This window comes from Homarus americanus, unplaced genomic scaffold (genome assembly GCF_018991925.1).
Source record: "Homarus americanus isolate GMGI-L3 unplaced genomic scaffold, GMGI_Hamer_2.0 scaffold49667, whole genome shotgun sequence".
NCBI classification, from domain to species: Eukaryota; Metazoa; Arthropoda; class Malacostraca; order Decapoda; family Nephropidae; genus Homarus; species Homarus americanus.
In genome coordinates this window covers 1,060,562-1,074,095 of record NW_024738608.1, presented here as the reverse complement: position 1 = coordinate 1,074,095, position 13,534 = coordinate 1,060,562, and the positions used below count along the sequence as shown (strand labels likewise).

The 13,534-nt window shown below is 40.0% G+C and overlaps 1 protein-coding gene across 1 annotated transcript in view; it reads right to left on the bottom strand.

Annotated features, from left to right (window-relative positions):
* The window catches only part of LOC121874122 (golgin subfamily A member 6-like protein 22), a 32,241-nt gene that overhangs the window by 11,634 nt on the left and 7,073 nt on the right, over positions 1 to 13,534 (bottom strand). The window contains exon 7 of the mRNA XM_042378077.1: positions 12,702 to 13,526. Coding sequence (XP_042234011.1) covers positions 12,702 to 13,526 — 825 coding nt within the window. The remainder of the gene's footprint in view (positions 1 to 12,701; positions 13,527 to 13,534) is intronic.

The following is a 13,534-nucleotide window of genomic DNA, read 5'->3' as shown; positions in this document are numbered from 1 at the left end:
ACAGGGAGGGAATGAGGGGAAGAGAAGGGGGAGGAAGGGAAGGGAAGGGAAAAGGAGGGAGGGATGGAAGGATGAAGGGAATGAGGAAGGGACGAAGTGAAGGAGGAAAAGAGGGAAGGAAGGAATGTGAGGTAGAAAGAAGATAGACGAAAGAAAGAAAACGAAGGAAGGAAGGAAGAGAGGGGAGTTATATTGTGGGTCCTAATATTTGCTGACCAGTCTTCAAAGCCTCTTCATATATCATTAAGCAGTCGTGTTGGGTCACCTGAGACTTACTAATTACACCTGAGTTGATGGGATTTTTTAATTATGCTGATGAATTGTGCTTCTTTTTTTCTTGTGGTACTCTGTTGGGTGAGAATTTTGTTTGTGGGGTTTTGTTCGATCAGATGTTTTTATGAGATTTTGTGTCATCTGGGATTTTTTTTTTAATTTGTTCTCTTAGATTTTGTGTGTTGGAATGTTTGTCCAAGAGTTTTGTCGGCGCCTCCTAGTTCTCTCTCTCTCCTGCTGGCGTCGACTCAGCTCAGCACTACAGCTCAGCTTTAGATCCGGGTTTTCTCTGGCGAGTTTTTCCTTGATGTTATGAAGTCAGAATATCACAGGACGTCTGGCGTAGAAGTTAGCTTTTAAAGAATAGCCTCTCTCTCTCTCTCTCTCTCGCTCACTCTCTCATAATTCTTCGTATATTATATTCTTCACTTATAAAGAAAAGATTAAAAACTCCGCTTGACATGTACAGTCATCAACCAATCTTGTTAGTCTCTCTCTCTCTCTCTCTCTCTCTCTCTCTCTCTCTCTCTCTCTCTGGGAAGTTGTTGAGAAACTCCAGCTGTCGGGACTAAAGTCAGACTCTTGGAACACGAGAAAATCAATTACGCTTAAGACGAAACCCGGCACAAGTTTTCCATCTCTTTTTTTTTTTTGGCACTTCTTAAGGAGAAGTTAAGGAACATATTTCCAGAGGCTGTAAGTGCCATTATTCTCTTGATGGAGTTTAGTAAAGCGTCTGATCCTCTTAAGTTACTGAATAATCTTTTGGTAGGTGTAGGCGGTTCTATACATATATATGTGACTTGTTACGTCTAGGTGTGTTACGCCATCAAGGATTTCTTTAAATGGATTAGTCTAGATATCTTTAATACTCATGTATGACTGTTGTAAAAAGTAATTCATTCTTTTTTCTTCGTGGTAAATATCATCTTTTTCATGTTGGCTTTTCTTATCAACGATTCTATTTACTTTTTATTTGTTTTACTATAATATTTACTAAACACGTTTACTGTAATTATTATTATTATTATTATTATTATTATTATTATTATTATTATTATTATTATTATTACTGTTATTATTATTATTATTATTATTTTTATTATTATTATTATTATTATTATTATTATTATTAGTAGTAGTAGTAGTAGTAGCAGTAGTAGTAGTATTAATAGTAGTAGTAGTATTAGTATTAGTATTATTGTTGTTATTATTATTATTATTATTATTATTACTGTATATCAACATAATTACTCGCCAATGGATTACTTTAATTTCAGCTTTATAAAATGGACTCGTTCATTCACGATTGATATAGAGTGTTTACCTATGTCTTCACCTCCCTGGAAATTAGTTAAATAAATCGCCTTATTTACTTCAGTTAAAGTCAGGTTATCCTTGTTGCTTTGTTTCAATTTAGGTCTTTATCATTCACTTGCGGATAAAGAGGGGGAGGAGGAGAGGAAACGGACAGGGAAGGGGAGAAACAAAGGGAGAGAAGAGAGAAAGAGAGAGAATTATAGAAAAATAATATAACTCAGAAAGGGAGACAAACACAAAGATAGCTAGTTAAACATTTAAGAAAGAGAGAAAATGAAACAGAAAGAAAATAAGTAAAAAAAAAAAAGAAGATAGAGCGTAGCAGGGAAAAGAACAGCACTAAAACACAAGAGAAACAGAGAGTGTGGGAACGAGAGAGAAACACATACAAACCCAAATGTATGAACTGAGAAAGAGAAATACACACACACACACAGAATGAGAGAGAGAGAGAGAGAGAGAGAGAGAGAGAGAGAGACGATCACCCAGAAACGCAAATGTTTAAACTGAGACAAGGAGAGCGACACAGACAGACAGACAGACACACAGATAAAATCACCCACAAGCATCAATACATAAAACTTGTCAAACTCACTTCACCATGACAGAGAGTTCACATTACACACCGAATTTCCTCTTGACATTTGACAGTCATATCAAAGAGACTTAGTAAGAGGAAGTTGGCTGTCCACTGTAGCTGCTCCACTCACTAATGGGTTAACTGGTTTAAAAAGTACTAAATTACTACTTCCTCGTTGGCAAATGCAAACATTAGTCCTCCACTTGTCCAGGTTGTAAACTTACTGGCAGGGTTGTTATTGTTGCTGTTGTTATTATTGTTGTTGTTGGAATTATTATTATTATTATTTTTATTATTAGTAACATTAAAAAAATTTGTATTCAAAGAGAAATCAGTACAATACCTCAAAGTACAAACGCTATAGAACAAATTAAGAATTGTTGCTTTCAATTTGCCCGTCTGATGCAACCAACGCTGATGATTATTTTGACTCGAGTACAAAGACCCAGAGTACAATGCATTCCCTCTGTCGGTGTAACATAGCTCTCATGTTTTCAATTTTTGATCTTACACACAGTTACTTTCACTGAAGGGAAAAAATACATATTTTTGGGGGGTAAAATCAGTAAAATATCTCAGAATACATGCTGTATCCCTGGAATATATTGTCTCCGACTCTCCTTTGTGGTATTATTAGTATTCATATATATTTGATAAGATTCAGTGGCTCCAGCTCCCCCACCCCAATGGATGCCAGACACCCTTGTGTTAGTACCCCAGAACGACTGAATATGCGCATAACTCCCCCGAATGAGGAGGAAAAGTGCTAATTGTAGGAGTCGTCCGAGATAATGCTGTTTCGTGTTTACACACCAAGTTTCACAGAAATCAATGTTTATTTGTTCGAGTTATTGCTTGGGCAAATTGAACGAACGGACGGACACAGACGGATGAATGAACGAGCAGCGGTGGCTTACAAAAGAGGGTTAATTTAGGAATATTCTTACCGTGAAATAAATCTAATTTTTTTGGAATAAATCAGTGACGTTGGTTAAATTAATGACAAAATATAGCATACGAAACACACCATCGCAATTATCCTTCCAGATCGTCGTCAATTTTTGCTTCATGCTGTGAGCTCACGAATCATGAAATCGATGCAGTAAGGGAGAAGTTTTACATTCATGAGCCCCTCCGCAAAATAATTGCGAAAACATTCATAAATGCCGGGTACGAATAATGAAAACATTTCCACTAACAAGCTTCCGGGCGGGTGGGTTTATTGGTCATACGAGTCGTTAACCAATGGTAGTTAGGCTAGTCTTACCCAATCACTTAACTCCAACTGATTTGGCCTTGGATTCGAATCACACAATTGTGCAGTAATATAATTCTATTTGGAAATGCAACACGGATTAAGAGATGGTGTGTGTGTGTGTGTGTGTGTGTGTGTGTGTGTGTGTGTGTGTGTGTGTGTGTGTGTGTGTGTGTGTGTGTGTGTGTGTGTGTGTGTGTGTGTGTAACCGTCTGTCGGTCTGTCTGTTAATCCATTATCACCGTCTGTGTTTGTTGTAAGTGAATAAAATTTTACGCTTTTTTCTGTAAGATGTTTACGTTAAATTGAGAGGAGAGGATTACGTGACAAGTAGGAAGGAACATTCTTTGACATAATTTGTATTGTATAATTTCTTGGCACTATGGACACTAAATATTTATTGGCATATTAACCCTGGCCATTATAAGTCAGATACTTTAATTAAGAAAGATATGTTGAATGGGAAGGTTAAAATTATTGTATGGCATGGGAATATTTTTTGGGTTAGGTTAGATTATATTGGGTTAGGTTAGGTTAGTTTAGGTAAGGGTAGGTTAGATTAGGTTAAGTCAGAAGATAATCTCAAACAATACCAAAAAAAATAAGACGATAAACATAAGATCATAAATACTTTAAAAATACCGATACGATTTATTTCAGCAAAATCTATTGAAGATATTAAGGGACATATATTAATATTTGTTTTCATGCACTTTATTAAATTCATGACATTTTTACATTCATACACCTAAAGCAATTAAACTGATGATTACTACTCCTAGTTTCACATTTGTATTTTCCTATAGTTCGAGGTGCATATTGATATCGACAAACGTTTGAATGAAGGCGCTTTACTGATGAATGGTTTTTAATTATAGGCGGTTTTAAATGTCGGTAGTTAAAAAGAGTCGATTGTTTTACTGACCACAGCTTAACAAGGCTACATATACCGAAACGTTTTTGTATAGTTTTGTTTTGACAATTACACTATAAATTGTTTGGACCAGTTTGTCCTAATTGGTGTAAATTGTTAATAGTTCTAATATGTACCGGGTTATATGACATCATCAGCTCGTGTTTCGGATGGTCAGTGTTGTACAGGCGACCAGAAACAAAGAATATGATTGTTCTCTCTATTATAAGTACCTATTAACACCCATGCCTTCCACATACAATATATAAGCAAAGTCTTCCTAATAGTCATATCTTTTCGGCTTAATTATATCCCCAAAATATTAAAATCTTTCAATATAAATAACCAGATTACTAAAGTCTAACTCGTATGTAAATCTAATAATAAAGAATGTTTTTAAAGAATTACCATTGCACATTAGTCCTTCCAGTTGTGAGGTACTGAGAGCCATCCAGTAATAATAATAATAATAATAATAATTATAGTGATAATAATAATAATAATAATAATAATAATAATAATAATAATAATAATAATAATATCTTTAAAAAAAATCCAGTTTGTTCTTATAGCAAAATAATAAACTAAACGTATCCTTCTGTCCTCCATAAACGATATTTTGTACACCTTTGATGACAACCAGTACACAGATGATGTATTATTTTTGTTAAAGGTTCTGAGAAGTCTTTGATACCGTCGACTACACTACCACCTTGCTATGAAGGTTGGGACACCCGTGATGAAGTTTGAGGTTAATACACTTACCATATACTCTTAAAATACACTCATCGTATATCTACCATACACTCGTCGTGCTCTTATCTTTATATTTTCAGAATCTTCCATTACATTTCTCTTCCTGTCTTGAAAATCCTGTTAACTTCCTCTCCGTAATCAGAGAAATAACTTTATATTACCTCATGTATTTTAAGAAGTACAGTATTTTAATAACTTATATCACATTCCTTCCCTATTTTAAGAATTTCCCTAACTACCTATTTCGTATTTTAAGAACTTCGCTAGCAATTTCCCATTATTTTAAGAAGCATCTCCCCATTTAGTCCCCATTTTTAAGAGTTTCCCTTCACATTTCGCCCTCTCCCCATTTTAGGAGTCCAATTCTCCTCACCCGTATTTCAGTTCCAATTAGACGGAATCCTTAGCATTCTTGATTATCCTGCGCTCGTTAGTGAAGGCTTCTGTCAGTAGGAACCAAAGTGTATTCTAATACGAGGCAAAATGAAAGGACAAACTCTATAGTGTTTATGAAAGGGGGAAAAGAGTTCTCAGAGTCATTAGAGACCTTTCACAAACAGCTTCAGACTTTCACAAAGAATATACAGCTCTCTAAAAACGTGTGGCTCTAACAAACAACCATGGAGCTCTCACTAACGACGTGTGTCTCACAAAACTATTATTAGACGTGATTCAGTAGGACTTGAAACCATTGGCAGCTGGCGACTGCATCCACCCATAAAGTTGACCTGCTCGTTAGTTTCCCTTCCAGAGACCTGACTCGTAGCCAGGAGTGAGGTAATAAGTTAGTTATGAGCCAATTTGTGAGGTATTCGAATCAGTTGTGTCGACGAGACGTGATTCTGAGTCAGTTGTGAGATGTTAAGTTATTTCTGAACGAGCTTTGAGTTGTCCAAGTCAGTTGTGTATCCTGGACCTAATTTTGAGCCAGTTTTGATATATATATATATATATATATATATATATATATATATATATATATATATATATATATATATATATATATATATATATATGCGCGTCTGCTTGCGTGTATTAATGCTTGTTTGTGAGAGGGCAGTAGAGGTCCAAGGTTACAATAAGAATGTGATTTAACAAATTCAAATCTTTTCTTTATGTCCCATAATTATAGGAGAGGCTGTATAACCCGGCTGAAAGTATAGAGAATCACACACACACACACCGCTGTAAATGGGATCACTAGTAACCAGCGAGGATGAACATAATACAAATTGAACATCAGATCTACAATTGTATATAATTTAAAGAACACATTACAATATTAATCCATAACAAGCTATGATTACATAAACACAGTGATATACACAAATGCGCTCACTATCAAATGATACCACTTTGAATACGAAGGCTCTTACATCAGGCTATGAAGTAGAGGTTTACCTTCGTATTGCAGATCAAGGAAAATTAATAGGATGCTACCCAATTTAGTTTCTAATCCCTTTGTCATTAAGATAACAAGGATAGGAAATTCTCACCCTGCAAGAGAAGCTTTGAGATGAGAGAGAGGTAAAAAAGCACACAAGTATCATACCTGGTCCAGTTAGATATCTAGCCATTTACCCAATCTACCTCACCTGCCCGGTCATTAGGGTAACAAGGGTAGATAATTCAGTCGAGCAGGAACGCATTAAAAAAAAAATATAAAGGTGGCTACAGACTTGGGTGCGATTCTCTGGGGTGTGTTTTTTTCCCCTACAGAGACAAGTATACATGATTAGTGTACAATAATAAACGGGATTTACACATACGAGGTTGTTTTGTTTATAGTGCGCTTGCGTGGTGTTGAGCCTCAGCGTGTGTTATAAACTACAGATTATGGGGGGGGGGGGAAGTTTTGATGTTTTTAATGTGAATTTTGTATTGTCGCGTTTTGTAGGGTCGTCTTCTAGTCGTTAGCGCTTATATACAGAGGCTAAGTCTTTCCTCACAGTGAACAGGACCCATCCGAGACTAATTTAACATCATTACTTTAACTTAGATTATATTTAAGTTAGGCTAGTTTACGTTAGGTTAAGTTAGGTTTGGTTGGTGGATTAAGTTAGGTTGACATAATTAAATCTCTTGCCAAAAAACAAAATAAGGACTGGACCCTGGCAGGTAGCCAAAGCTTAAAGCCATCATTCGTAGTCCACCAGACGTCGCGCGGGAACAAGTACGTGAGCATGACGTTTCCCAAATTAATATCAACTACCTAGTAATTAAGGTAACAGGGCAGGTAAAGAGAGCGCTAAGGTACAAGACAATATCCTTCCTGGGTCATGCGATATCTTGTATGAAGGTTATTTTACCTAATTAACTTTGTTCATTCCTAACCATTAAGGTAACGAGCATAGGTAAGTCACATCGTGAACGTGGGGCTTTAAGGTAAACAAAAAAATATGAATTTGGTGGTTGAGTTACAAGTTTGAGTCATTTATCCAATTTACCTTCCTCTCCTTCATTCATTAAGGTAACAAGGGTAGATAATTCACACACTGGAGGTAAAGAGCAAAGGTAGAAATATAAATTTGTGGTTGAGTAACAAATCTAAACCAGTTACCCAATTTATCCTCAGTTCCCTCATTCATTAAGGTAACGAGGGCAGGTAAGAACTGCTTAAGGTAAAAGATAAAAAAAAAGAGAGCTCACCTGGTGGTTCAGCAAATGTCTAAGTAATTATAAGATATCTGGGAGGGTGAGAGGCTGTGGGCATCTCTGAGGGTGCGGTGTGTGGCGACAACAACCGCCCCTGCATTAACTTAATTGCATTGCATATGAAATAGTCCAAAGGGAGAGGGGTGAAGAACGGCAGATGGGTGAGGGAGGGGAGAGATTGGTGAGGGAAGGGAAAGGGAGAGGGGTGAAGGAAGGGAGGTTGAAGGGTTGAGGGTGAAGAACGGCAGATGGGTGAGGGAAGGGAGTTGGGGTGAAGAAAGGGAGGATGTAGGGTTGAGGGTGAAGAACGACAGATGGGTGAGGGAGGGAGAGGTGGGGAGGGAAGGGGAGGATGTAGGAGTGAGGGGTATGGGGGGAGGGAGAAGAACGGTAGATGTGTGAAAGAAGAGAGAGGGAGATGGGAAGGGAGAATGTAGAAGTGAGGGAGAAGGAGAGGAGAGGGAGATGGAAATGGAGGATGTAGGGTTGAATGGGAAGAAGGGAAGAGGGAGACTGTAAGGGAGGAGTGTGAAGGAAGGTGGATGCAGGGGAGAGGGAGAGGCATGATTGAAGAAAAACGGAAGGAAGGAAGAGATAGGGAATGAGGGAGAGAGGAATGAGGGCAAAAGAAATGGAATAAGGAGATGTAAGGGAAAAGGAGTGGATGGGAGGAAAGGAATAAGACAGAATAAGAACGAGGCGTTGGGGACAAGGATGATGGAAGGAAGAAGGGATGAGGAATATTGGTCCCAATTTTATGAAGGATTTTGTTATGTATATATAATGAGCTGTATTCCTTTGGGGGCTTCCTGGCTCGAGTCCTTCTCTTCACTTGATGTATTATGTGTGGATAGTGCCAGGTGGAGGTGTGGATAGTGCCAGGTGGAGGTGTGGATAGTGCCAGGTGGAGGTGTGGATAGTGCCAGGTGGAGATGTGGATAGTGCCAGGTGGAGGTGTGGATAGTGTCGGTTGGATGTGTGGATGGTGCCAGTTGGAGGTGTGGATAGTGCCAGGTGGATGAGGTGTGGATAGTACCAGGTGGATGAGGTGTGGATAGTACCAGGTGGATGAGGTGTGGATAGTGCCAGGTGGATGAGGTGTGGATAGTGCCAGGTGGATGAGGTGTGGATAGTGTCAGGTGGAGGTGTGGATGGTGCCAGGTGGATGGGGTGTGGATAGTGTCAGGTGGATGAGGTGTCGATAGTGCCAGGTGGGTGGAGGTGTGGGGTGGGGAGGTGTGTGGACAGGTGGAGGTGTGGATAGTGCCAGGTGGATGAGGTGTGGATGGTGTCAGGTGGATGAGGTGTGGATGGTGCCAGGTGGGTGTGGATGGTGCCAGTGGATGAGGTGAATAGTGTCCGGATGGGGTGTGGATAGTGCCAGGTGGATGGGTGTGGATAGTGCCGGGTGGAGGTGTGGATGGTGCCAGGTGGATGAGTGTGTAGATAGTACCAGGTGGAGGTGTGGATAGTACCAGGTGGAGGTGTGGATAGTGCCAGGTGAATGAGGTGTTGATGGTGCCAGTTGGAGGTGTGAATAGTGTCCGGTGGATGAGGTGTGAAGTGTGGGTGTGGATGGTGCCAGGTGTGGGTGTGGATAGTGCCCGTGGTGGAGGTGTGGATGGTGCCAGGTGGATGGTGTGAATAGTGCGGTGGATGGTGTGATGGTGCCAGGTGGGTGTGGATGGTGCAGTGGAGGTGTGGATAGTGCCAGGTGGAGATGTGGATAGTGCCAGGTGGATGAGGTGTGAATAGTGCCCGGTGGATGAGGTGTAGATAGTACCAGGTGTAGGTGTGGATAGTGCCAGGTGGAGGTGTGGATAGTGCCGAGTGGAGGTGTGGATAGTGCCGAGTGGAGATGTGGATAGTGCCAGGTGGATGAGGTGTAGTCAATGTTGGATAATAATATATGTCCATTTGTGTACGGATGTGTGTACCTCGTATAAATAATAGTATATACTCGTATGTACTGTGCGTGTGTTTTGCATCTATTGATCTACTAGTTTACGTATGTATGTATGTATGTATGTATGTATGTATGTATGTATGTATGTATGTATGTATGTATGTATGTATGTATGTATGTATGTATGTATGTATGTATGTATGTAACATCAATACACTCATCGACTAATAACCCATAATAGCTGCCGCTTTAGACGGTATTAACTACACCAGCTATGAATTATGGTTTATATCATCAACAGTATTGGCTTGCACGGCTCAATTACCTTTTTCCGAGGACCATCCCAAAAATCTGGGTGATTAAGTTGTTATGGCGGGCTGGACCTGGTAGAAAAGTCCCGCCTTAATCGCTTCTCCTCGCCTCCTCTTGCTCTCTCTACCTCCCTCCCTCCCTCATCGTTTTTATTATCCCCTACTCTCTTCTCTCCCTCCCTCCCTTTCCCTCTTTTGATTATTGTTCTCTCTCTCTCTCTCTCTCTCTCTCTCTCTCTCTCTCTCTCTCTCTCTCTCTCTCTCTCTCTCTCTAAGCGACTTTCTTATCCCTCTCATCTCTCTCCTACTTCATTACGCCCTCTCATATTTCTCCTTGCCCTCCTTCATTAACCCTTCTCCTTTCTCTCTATCCCCCCTCATTATTCCCTCTCCTCTTTCTCTCTCTCACCTCACCCTCTTTTATTATTCCCTTTCCCATACTTAATTATCATAATTTTCCTTAATACTTCTTTTCGCTTAAATTTTTCGTCTTCTTTCCTTTTTATTCCTCGGCCTTTGTTCTATTCTTATATACATTCTCGACTTTCTTCTTCCATCCTTTCGTTCTTGTTGTAGTTATCGTTGTTATTTGTGTTGCTAATTTGGGTGTATTTATTGTTGTTGTTTACTTGTTGTTGTCGTTGTTTGGTGTACGTATTTTTTTTTTGTGATTACTAATTTGTTTGTGTGTCACCTTCACTTCTCTCCAAAACCTCTGTATGGAGTTGATCCCAGGGGCACAGAAACCATTTAAAGAAGAAGGGGAGGATAAACATTTAGGAGAATGGTGATAATACAAGACAAATGCAAGAATGTGACAGGAAATGAATAAAACAACTAACTGAAATATATCTACGCATGTTCGTGTCCTCACTTTGCATATTGTTAATTGAATCTTAACCTCCACAAACGTTCCCAACACTCTACATCAGTTCACAGTTCGTATTAGGTTGAATCTTGAGGTTCGTTCATTTTGTTAGATTTCCGTCTAATTCGATTATAATGTCTACGACCCGCATTAATTCTTCAGCTATCATTTAACACGACATTTCTAAGATCTTACTAATTCATGTAAATACTCAATCTACCTGTTTCTTGGTCTTTATCTCTTGCCTTCACCTGTGCTTTATTAATTATTTTTTTCTAACCAACCCTCTTACCTGTCAGGTGTTGCATAGTGGGTGTTATTATTCATTTGAATCTCCTGACACTTTTGGATCCCACATGTTGTTGTTATTGTTATATTGCTGTTATTGTTAATGTTGATGCTCTTTCCCCTCTCCCCCTTCTTCCTGGTCTCTATTTCTCCTCTTTTTACCCTTCTCCCCCTCTCTCCTCCTCCTCCTCATCTCCTCCCACCTCTTTGCCCTCGCCTTTCCCTCCCCCCCCTCTCCTTCTTCCTCCTCTCCGCCCCCTTCCTCCTCCTCTAGTCCTCTCCTCCGTCTTCCCCCTCTCCTTTCTCCACCCGGCTACACCTGTGTTATCACGTCATCACCCTGTATATTGGGGACATAATTAATATCTTCATTTAATATAACGTGTGTAGCGCCACCACCACCACTGCCACCACTACTAGTGCCACTATCACTGCTACTATCACCACTGTCACTATAACACTGCCACTATCACCACTGTCACTATAACACTGCCACTATCACCACTGTCACTATCACGACTGCCACCATTGCCACTAACACCACTGTTACCTCCTCCACCACTATCAAGTCCTTTGTTAAACTGTCATCCCCACCACTCCTACCATAGTCTCTGTTAAGCCCCCATCATTATTGCCAAAACTACCACCACCACCAACACCACCACCACCACTACCACCACCACCACCAACACCACCACCACCACTACCATCACCACCACACACAGTCTTTGATATACCACCACCACCAACCACCTGCACCAACCACTACCACCAGCCACCTTCACTAACCCACTAGTCACCATCACCAGCAATTTCCACCTGCACAAACCACATCCACCAATCACCACCACCAACCAACCATGGAACCAACCAACACCCACCAACACCTCCAACCACTACCACCAAACAACACCACCACCACTGTACTTGGAAGGAAATACGTCAGGTATGTTCATCCTCCAGGTGTATATTTGGCCAGGTGTGTATAATCAACGCCGCACAAACTACCAACTGTCTGGAGATATTGGCATTCAAACTGTCACATTAGACACCTACTGAAACTATACCATCACTAGGTACCTGTATCAACACAGTGCCATCCTAGAAGACCATGTAACAATATACAATAATCTGATGTTTGGGTGACGCTTGAGGGCTATTCACTTCTCTATATATAAATCTCCATCGCCGCTGATTACTATCTGTCTAAGGAGGATTTATTTCCCTTATCGCTCAAATTATCAAGGAATTATTATAGGATCTGGCCGGTGCTCCATCATACACTTTGTACACACACACACACACACACACACACACACACACACACACACACACACACACACACACACACACACACACACATCGGGGCAGTAATGACTCTGTTCCGGCTGTGTCTTTCACTACCTCTTAAACCATAAATTGTCTCTCCAACTGTCACGGGTCAAGGGTGTTAATGACTTGGCTGTCTCTCTGTCTGTATCTCTCTCTCTTTCTCTCTCTTTCTCTCTGTTTGTCTGTCTGTCTGTCTGTCTGTCAGTCTGTCTGTCTATCTATAGCGAAAGGGTTCCTCCTCTACAACTGATTGCTCCTGCTCAATAACTGACTGTTCCTTCTTTATATCTGACTGTTCCTCCTCTACAACTGATTGCTCCTGCTCAATAACTGACTGTTCCTTCTTTATATCTGACTGTTTTTCCTCTACAACTGATTGTTCATTCTTTATAACTGACTGTTCCTCCTCTATAACTGACTGTTCCTCATCCATAACTGACTGTTCCTTCTCTATAACTGACTTTTCCTTCTCTATAACTGACTGTTCCTTCTCCATAACTGACTGTTCCTTCTTTATAACTGACTGTTCCTTCTCTATAACTGACTGTTCCTTCTTTATAACTGACTGTTCCTTCTCTATAACTGACTGTTCCTCCTCTATAACTGACTGTTCCTTCTTTATAACTGACTGTTCCTCATCCTTAACTGACTGTTCCTTCTCTATAACTGACTTTTCCTTCTCTATAACTGACTGTTCCTTCTCTATAACTGACTGTTCCTTCTCTATAACTGACTGTTCCTTCTCTATAACTGACTGTTCCTCCTCTATAACTGACTGTTCCTTCTTTATAACTGACTTTTCCTTCTCTATAACTGACTGTTCCTCATCTATAACTGACTGTTCCTTCTCTATAACTGACTGTTCCTCATCTATAACTGAATGTTCCTTCTCTATAATTGACTGTTCCTCCTCTATAACTGACTGTTCCTTCTCTATAACTGACTTTTCCTTCTCTATAACTGACTGTTCCTTCTTTATAACTGACTGTTCCTCATCCATAACTGACTGTTCCTTCTCTATAACTGACTTTTCCTTCTCTATAACTGACTGTTCCTTCTCTATAACTGACTGTTCCT